At 35.9% G+C, this 8,152-nt stretch overlaps 2 protein-coding genes across 3 annotated transcripts; both read right to left on the reverse strand.

Annotated features, from left to right (window-relative positions):
* Positions 1-120: 120 nt before the first annotated feature.
* On the reverse strand, positions 121-3,654 carry LOC120071487 (transmembrane 9 superfamily member 9-like). Its single transcript, XM_039023801.2, has 7 exons — positions 3,213-3,654; positions 2,581-2,745; positions 2,378-2,487; positions 2,183-2,291; positions 1,968-2,080; positions 1,712-1,862; positions 121-1,604 (listed from the first exon to the last, which is right to left on the reverse strand). Exons 1-7 carry the CDS (start codon positions 3,321-3,323, stop codon positions 447-449), a joined length of 1,917 nt encoding a protein of 638 aa, XP_038879729.1. The 5' UTR covers positions 3,324-3,654; the 3' UTR covers positions 121-446.
* Positions 3,655-5,032: 1,378 nt separating this feature from the next.
* LOC120070546 (DNAse I-like superfamily protein) lies at positions 5,033-7,951 on the reverse strand. Of its 2 annotated transcripts, XM_090310890.1 has the most exons (8): positions 7,605-7,951; positions 7,166-7,207; positions 6,447-6,529; positions 6,245-6,347; positions 5,924-6,137; positions 5,588-5,682; positions 5,404-5,511; positions 5,033-5,291 (listed from the first exon to the last, which is right to left on the reverse strand). In XM_090310890.1, exons 1-8 carry the CDS (start codon positions 7,744-7,746, stop codon positions 5,257-5,259), a joined length of 822 nt encoding a protein of 273 aa, XP_090167016.1. In that variant the 5' UTR covers positions 7,747-7,951; the 3' UTR covers positions 5,033-5,256. The 2 variants fall into 2 exon arrangements, with proteins under 2 accessions (XP_090167016.1, XP_090167015.1); XM_090310889.1 differs by having other exon boundaries at positions 5,033-5,511.
* Positions 7,952-8,152: the final 201 nt, after the last annotated feature.

An 8,152-nucleotide genomic window follows, 5' to 3' on the forward strand; every position in this document is an offset into this window, starting at 1 on the left:
AATGCTACCTACAAGAAGCATGGAATCGTTTTTCTAAGTAAACTTGACAAAAGATGCAGACAAAATGTCAACTTGAACATGGTTCGAACTGTGAAATATAAAAGGGAAAGAACAAGCAGGTGAAGCACATGATTTTTTGTTTCCTCCATTACTATCATAACAAGGGAGTACATCGGAACTGTTGCTTACACAATTCTCTCCAAAGTCTCCTATTGAGCAGTAAAAGAACATAACAAAGGGCCAATGAACAAGAAAAGTAATAACTGGAATCTCCAAAACAGCCTGTACTAATAAAGATTCAAAAGAGAAAAAAAGAAAAAAGAAAAATTAAAAGCCGCTTCTAAATCCAAACAATTTCCATTTTCCTATCCCAGAGTGAGCCTCTTCTTCCTCCTTTGCTACATGAACAAAAACTTTAAAAGTATTTAACATATTTCTCCAAGAAATCAATCAATTTTCACCGAGGAGTAGATGAGTCTTGTGAACCAGAAACATGCGTAGAATCCAATTGTACCAGTCAGCACAAAGAAAGCATATGAACCAATCAGCATATACCCAAAGTACAACATCCCCGACACCGGCTTCGTTATCTCGAGCTTTGTGAAGAAGTAGAAGGCAGCATAGAGGAAGAGGTAGAGTGCAGAGGAGCCTGAAGTCAGGTATGATCTCCACCACCAATGGTAATCCTCACTGCACAGTTGGAAGTAGCAGAGCACAACTGTGATCTCAGCGCAAGTGACTATCAGGATGAGGAACACAATGAAGAGGAAACCAAATATGTAGTAAAATTGGTGCAACCATATGGAGGTGAGGATGAAAAACAGCTCAATGAAGACTGCCCCAAAAGGGAGTATCCCTCCAATGAGTACAGAGAAAGTAGGGTTCATGTACCAAGCTTGTTCAGGGATCTGTCTTGGGATCTTGTTAGTCTTCACAGGGTCTTCAATTGCTGGCTTCTTAAACCCAAGATAGCCACCTACGAAGACGAGAGGAACCGAGATACAGAACCATAAGAACACCAGAGCAAACATGGTTCCGAATGGCACTGCCCCAGAGGATTTCTCTCCCCAGATTAAAGCATTCAAAACAAAGAAAATGGAGAATATTGTGGCAGGAAACATGAAAGCTGTTTTCAGTGTGATCTTCTTCCACTCTGTTCCCTTAAACATCCTGTATAGACGAGCAGAAGTGTAGCCAGCAAAAAGGCCCATAAAGACCCAGAGTAGGAGCATGGCAGTCATTAAACCCCCTCTGTTCGAAGGGGAGAGGAAACCAAGAGCAGCAAATATTATGGTGACAAGACTCATGCCAAAAAACTGAACACCTGTGCCGACGTACACGCAAAGTAAATCAGATTTTAATGGAGGCCTGAAAACATCACCATGGACCAGTTTCCAACCGGTCTCTTCTTGAGCTTCTTCTTGGGTCTCCAATTGATTATATTTAGAAATATCACGGTATAGTGTCCTCAACATAATCATGGCCACCATACCCGAGAGGAAAAGGACAATCATCAAGGAATTAACTATAGAAAACCAGTGAATCTGATCATCAGCCATCAGAAGATAGGTATCCCACCTTGATGCCCATTTCACATCACTTTCCTAGAACATTGAAGTGGTGAGAATTAGAGGGAGGAGGGGAAAAATAGCAAGCACTTGACAATAAAGATGCACATAAAATTCTATATATGGATTGTATGGCAACTGACCACATACTCCACATCATAAGTAAAGATGATTTCATTCTTCTCTTCAACTTCTTGAGGAGTCTCAGAGTTGGTAACCATACGTTTTGCATGTGGATCACAGGTTGTCAATCGGGTAGTTTCAGTCCAAGAATCTTCATATGCATGCTTCACACTAAATCATACAATATATCAACCAAATTATATAGCTGAGCAATTGCTATCTAAAAGTGGAAGACTAGAAAAATGCTACTCAAGGAAGCAAAAACAGTAATAGAACCTGTATGGTTTGACCTCAAATCCTACAATCCTCGACAACTCAGTTATCAGATCCTTGTGAATCTTGACCGTGAAGGTCAAGTGGTTATAGATAAAATGCCTTTCCTCTTTGCTCTGCAGAAATTAAACATATATATATTGATTTATCAATCTAGAATATAGATTACATGCATAAAGATGTCAAATTATCCACATTCTAAACATATCATAAGATACCCCAGCGTACTGTCCTCTGAGACCAACATGAAAACCATGTTGATATACAACTGAAGATTCCTGATCATTCCTTTGTATGGGAAAAACAAGAGGAAGATTGTCCAGAATCCTGCATATATGACAAGGGAAGTTACCAAAATAAACTATAAGTTAACATCAAATCAATATGTCTAGTCCTTCAAAAGGATGCCTTACATGTTCACCCGATACTCGTCGTCTATCTTTTCCTTGAAGTCCTTTGCCATTTTACCATCAAGAACTATGCGACAAAGAATAGTACACATCTCTGGTTCCCTCATTTTAAACTGTGAGAAACAATAATAAATACTGTTAGAAGTTAAACTAATAACAAAAAGGAAAAAATATGACTGAGAAGGTTGCTTATAGTTATAGCATACCTCGAAAGGAGAGTTCTCTATACGATCACCACGAAGAACTTCTCCAAGATTCTCAGCACTATCAAATATTTGCTTTGGACGACAATAAGGGAGGGAATAATAAGAGTAAGGAAGCTGCGTCTTAATGGAAGTCAATTTGTTTACTTTTACCCTCAGAACATCTCCCTGCACCAGTAAAAGAAATAACACTAAGCTGAATTTCATTACCAGTCTCAACAGAAAAACATGATTTGCCATCTCATCCTACAAGGAACAGAGACTCAATGCAATACTGAAATGGAATCACAATTCACACACGTAATGTTCTCAGTAATTTGATAATTTCGTACCCATTTCCAGTTTGGTAGTCCCTAAAAACTTCATTTCCAGTTCAAAAGATTAAGCAGTTTCGGTTAAAATTCAACAACCGACAGAGATTACCAAGGAGAAATCAAATACAAAAATTAAGAAACCAAAAAGAAAACGAAATTACAGATTTTTCAACCACCCTAATGGCAAGAAAAAGCATTAACGCCCAATAATCACATGCAAACGCAAGATCTGAAACCCAAGAACGAAAACGATAGATAAACAAAGAGACAAGATCAATTAAAAGCTCGATTGAATCAAAACGAGATGCAAAGTGAACAAACCTTATGAAAGTCCTGGGGAGCCACACCAGGGAGATAGAAACAGGAAGCACGAAGGAAAAGGAAGAGACATGCGGAGATCCAAAGCAGGAACACGAAAGGCCCTCTCGCCATGGCTTAAACGAGAGATCTAAAAGCCAAACCAGATCCAAAAATTTCTTAAAAAACCTCTTCCCCCTCTTTCAGAGAGAGTGTAAATCGCTGGTTTTGGGTGCTCTCTTCGTTACCTTACACGAGGAAGAAGAAGAAAGAAGAAGAAGAAGACGAATAATTACTGTTCTTGCCCGAAGCCGAGTGAGTTATAGAAGACGGTGCAGCCATCGGGCATTCATGACCGTTCGATCTTCTTTTGTGGCCATAACGTGCGGCCTAGATTGCAATATCAACCAATCGGGTTTTGATTAAGCGCACATTCACTTAAATTTTTCTAAATTATTTTGTGAACTGTATGATTCATTTTTTCCGTCAAATTTGGTAACAATTTTTTCTTTTTTTAAAAAAAAATAATAATTTGCAATTGAAGCAATGTTTTTGATTTTATTGATAGTGAGACAGTTTGTTCTTTATCTATTGGAGATAACATTTTAAGAAATTGATTGTTTGGGTTCAATTAATTTAAGCACCCATTTTGAAAGTAGGTTACATTATTAAAAAAACGACAATGAAAACTTATGTGGATCGTTTTGATTGTATCATTCAATTTTAAAAGTTTCACTTTAAGTATTAAAGTTTGAAGTTTGTTTCTAAATAAATCTTGTAGGCTTTTATTGTCAAATATATATAGATGGAAAAAACTTGTACATGTGAACCTAAATACACACATGAAAAATAATAATAAGAAATAAGAAATACTCATTAAATATTTGACAATATATGGGATGGGGATCGAACTTCTAACATATTTGTGAACTTACATATTGTTGTTCTTTCATTAAATTTACTTTTAGTATGTATTTAGATTTCTACATTTAAACCATACATAAACTTATACACAAAATTTGCTATTATGAATTTAACGATAAAAACATTTTGTGATTGTCTTTAAAAAAAATTAAGGGTTAAAAATGAAAATTTTCACTTCTTGATTTTGATCAATTGAGTCTTGCTCAAATTTTCTATTTTATTTTATTTTTTAGAAAAAAGTAGTAGACATTTTAAATATTTTATTTAGTAGGTCTTAAATTTTTAAAAACTATTTTTGTGTAACAAGTCTTTGAATTTTAATTTTTTTAAAAAATTACAAAAGATTTGTATCTTATAAGATGTTTGACCTTTTAATTTTACTTCCAATAGATCCCTAAGTTTTAAAATTGGTCAAATATTAAAGGAATATATTGTACGAATATATTAAACAATCTATTGACTTGTCTTCTTTAAGGTTTATGAATCTAAATCTAAACTTATATTTTACCCCTCTGAAAAAATACATGTCAAACCTATCGAGACTATATTATTGTGAAACTTATGCTAGACCGTTGTCCTTAAATAGGTCATTCTTTATGGATCTCCTCACATTTTTCTTTTATTTTCTTTATTTTTATGTTTGATTGATTTTATATCACTTTAAATCTAAATTTCATTCCAAAATATTAATGGACTATTTAAATGACAATACTACTACATCTGATACCAATTCTAACAGTGTTAGCAAACACAACTTTGTAAATTTTAGTTTCATACTACAATTTTTTGCTTTTCTATTGATTATCATTCTACTTTTTCTCATATAGAACTGAAACCTCACTGGCCACAATCTGGTAGATATTGGTCATTAAAGAGGTCAATTCAGCGAAGAGGAAATCAACAAGAGTATATGGCATACATTATTGAAACAACTTCTTAACATTGAAGAAAATTTGATACAACTTTGAACTCTCTCAGCAGCAAACTAATACTTGTGGCCATTTTGAAGTAATTCAAGTGTCATTTGAAGATTATTATACAGTGTAAAACGGTACACAAAACTTACTGCTATAAACATTTCCTTTAGATCATTTAGAGCTTAAACAGAGAAAAATGGAGAATTCTGAGTTATAACAAATGGTGATCAAGAGCTACTCTTCAGATGTTGTTTCAAGCATTCTGACCGTACGAGGAAGCATGAATTCGGCAAACAAAGGGTAGTGAGATGACGGGTAAAATCCATCGATATTATCATTCACCACTTCACACAGGACAGGGATTAAAGATCTACCTCGGAAAAGAATCCAATCTACATGTAGATCTTGAGTCTGACGATCCCAGCAAAGGCAAAGCGCTCTAAGAATCAACTTGAAAAACTCGAAAGCTCCCTGTTTGTCACCTGAAATGAATCTCGCAGAGTCGGGCAAAGGTTGAACAAGCTCCTAAGCAAGTTATGGCTGAGCTAAATTGCATACCTTTGAAACCATGATAAGTTCGAATAAGAGAAACATTCTTCCTCGCCCGAGCAATTGCCCATGTATCTCTCATGTCCCCCACTGCACCCTTTTCTCTGCCAACAAGAAAGAGAAGCCACAAAACAATCTAGATTTAAGAAGAATGAGTTTGGTAACTGAATACAAAATCTACAATGATATGTCCGCTGATTAAGAAAAATGAACTATGTGAGCTAATAAGGCTGATTAAGACAGAAAAAGTTTCTCTCTCCTAGCCACAAATGAGAACCTATAGGATTGAACACACTACCCAGGTTGCACAATTACTAATTAGAATACACTGTTTTTTTCGATTACCTGGATCTCCCAAGAAGAAAACGACCGGTAGTTGATTCCTTTTCGGTGTTGAAACCTCCACAGTATATAACAGGCAAGCTAGGCGGTAAGGATGCAATATGCTGCCATGTAAGCAAAGCACTTCGTCTGCGGGCACGAGGGTTGAGCTCATCCATCTTCGTATTTACTATCTGAAATGAGAACCCAGGAGGCTCAACTCCTTTCAGTTGGAATGTGTGGGCATCGCGTCAAGTTAACAAATAACACAAGGTTCTCCATACAAAGGCAAAAGGATATGTTAAAATGCAATGAAAGATAATTTGTAATGAAATCTCAAGGATATCGCCCAAGTTGCAATATGTGGAGCAATCGAACCCCATGACATGCTTCCTGGGACAGAAGGTGATTCCGACAACCAAAATGTGCCACCTTCTAACAGCTCTACCTTTTTAACAGAGGAAAGAAATAGCAAAGCAGAAAAATCGCTCCAGATTACCAGACTTGAATTAGAACAGATGCCAAATCAGAGTAAGCAATCTGATACCTTCTCCTTGTCATAAAAGATTGTGCAGTGTTCATCTGAATCGTCATGGGCTCCTTTTCTTGAAATTCCAAATTGGTCATAGCCTAAAAAATATTTAATACATCAAAATTAGAAGCTAAAAAGATAATACAGACACAAAAGATAGAAACCTAAGAAAATATCCATATGATTATAAGATTTTGCATTATGGTTGTTTCTTTCTTCACCCCATTACTGTCTTCCACAGTTTTATATGGGGAAGCAAGTTTCAGTTCCCATGACAAGCTTAGCTTAGGCATTTGCCGCCTCAAATTGAAGCATTCATTGATCATGAGTCAGTTTCATAAGGCAGCCAAGGACTCCGAAGTTGATACTAATCTTGTCAATTTAATGAGCATCTTATAGTGATTAATACTGTTAAAACCTCAAAAATTGGTCAGCAATCAACCTGTAATTTCATTCGCATCAGAAGATTAATCATCGAAAATCTTATAATTTGAGCTTCACCAAATTCTTCTACCAGGTAACCAATCAGTGAGGAACTTCTTTGAATCGTAAAAAAATCTAATAATTTTTTGCCATCACGGGCTTATTGAAGTTATCCTCCATCCAATATGTTAAAATTTTCAATTTCTATAATCGTAAGTTCATCGTTGAACATATAAAAAAACTTCTTATTTCATAGCAACAATAACAAGCCTATATATAAGTTTACAAATAATCTCAGTAGAAGCACATACCAGGCAAGCCCTGCTGAAGAAAATCCAACTGAGATTTCACACCTAAACTCATTAAGGAAAAGAAATGAAGGAATCAGAGAGGCAAATGGTAAGAGGTCATTAATTTCTTCCAAATCAAATGTATTGAACTCAATCATTAAAGTTAGCGCCCGCCCGCCCCCACCCCCACCCCCACCCCAAAAAAAAAAAAAGGAAAAAAAGCTCCATCAAATGTCTACTCAATTGGAGCTTCCGAGCAAACTAACCCAGGCCATACTCAAAACTCAAGCAAAATCCTACAGAACCAAAAACCCACCAGCAAAACTCAAATCAACGACGACCCAGATGAATTATTGCGAAAAAATCACACCACGGATCAAGATCCACAAGCATTGAAAGAATCAAACTTGAAATTCCATAAAGTAGAGTAGCAGAGCAGTAGAAGAAAAGGCAGGTATACCTTGTTGAGTGCAGAGAATCGCTGGAGAATAGCTAGTGATGACACTGATACATAAATCCCTTCTTTTCTCCCATGAATTTGAACTCTCTGGTGGTTGATCGTCGTGGAGATTGAAGGACATTACAGTCAAAGTACAACTCATTTTTCTCCAGAATTTCCTCCTCGATTCCTACTTTTCCTTGAACATTGATTCTAAACCTAAAAAGGGATCAGCAATCAGCAGTATCTATAACCTGTTGGTACATTCCATCCTTCTGAAACGAGTTAAAGAATCAGTAGTGGCTGAGCTTAAACTTTGAAGAGAGGGAGAGAAATCCTTATTTAATTTGATCATGTCTGGAAGGGCACTGGGTTTTGACGACGCACGTGAGAGTCCCACAATTCGATGCCTGGATCACGTGATTAATCTTTAATCGATTAAACCAACAATAAAGTGATTATATATGATTGAGATTTTGTACGTAATAATATTTTTTTAAAATAATATTATAAATTTATTAATATATGTTCCCATTTCAATTTTGAATCAAGATTTGCAATTATTGAGA

The sequence above is a fragment of the Benincasa hispida genome, chromosome 2 (genome assembly GCF_027475165.1).
Source record: "Benincasa hispida cultivar pf3 chromosome 2, pf3_genome.v1.1, whole genome shotgun sequence".
NCBI classification, from domain to species: Eukaryota; Viridiplantae; Streptophyta; class Magnoliopsida; order Cucurbitales; family Cucurbitaceae; genus Benincasa; species Benincasa hispida.

Coding starts and splice junctions, on each gene's coding strand:
- LOC120071487 (XM_039023801.2), bottom strand. CDS start 3,323: ATGGCGAGAGGGCCTTTCGTGTTCCTGCTTTGGATCTCCGCATGTCTC. Junction 2,488..2,580: donor TAGAGAACTCTCCTTTCGAG/GTATGCTATAAC, acceptor TGTTTCTCACAG/TTTAAAATGAGGGAACCAGA. Junction 1,605..1,711: donor CTTATGATGTGGAGTATGTG/GTCAGTTGCCAT, acceptor TCAATGTTCTAG/GAAAGTGATGTGAAATGGGC.
- LOC120070546 (XM_090310889.1), bottom strand. CDS start 7,746: ATGAGTTGTACTTTGACTGTAATGTCCTTCAATCTCCACGACGATCAA. Junction 6,348..6,446: donor TCTTTTATGACAAGGAGAAG/GTATCAGATTGC, acceptor TCTGTTAAAAAG/GTAGAGCTGTTAGAAGGTGG. Junction 6,138..6,244: donor ACATATTGCAACTTGGGCGA/TATCCTTGAGAT, acceptor GCGATGCCCACA/CATTCCAACTGAAAGGAGTT.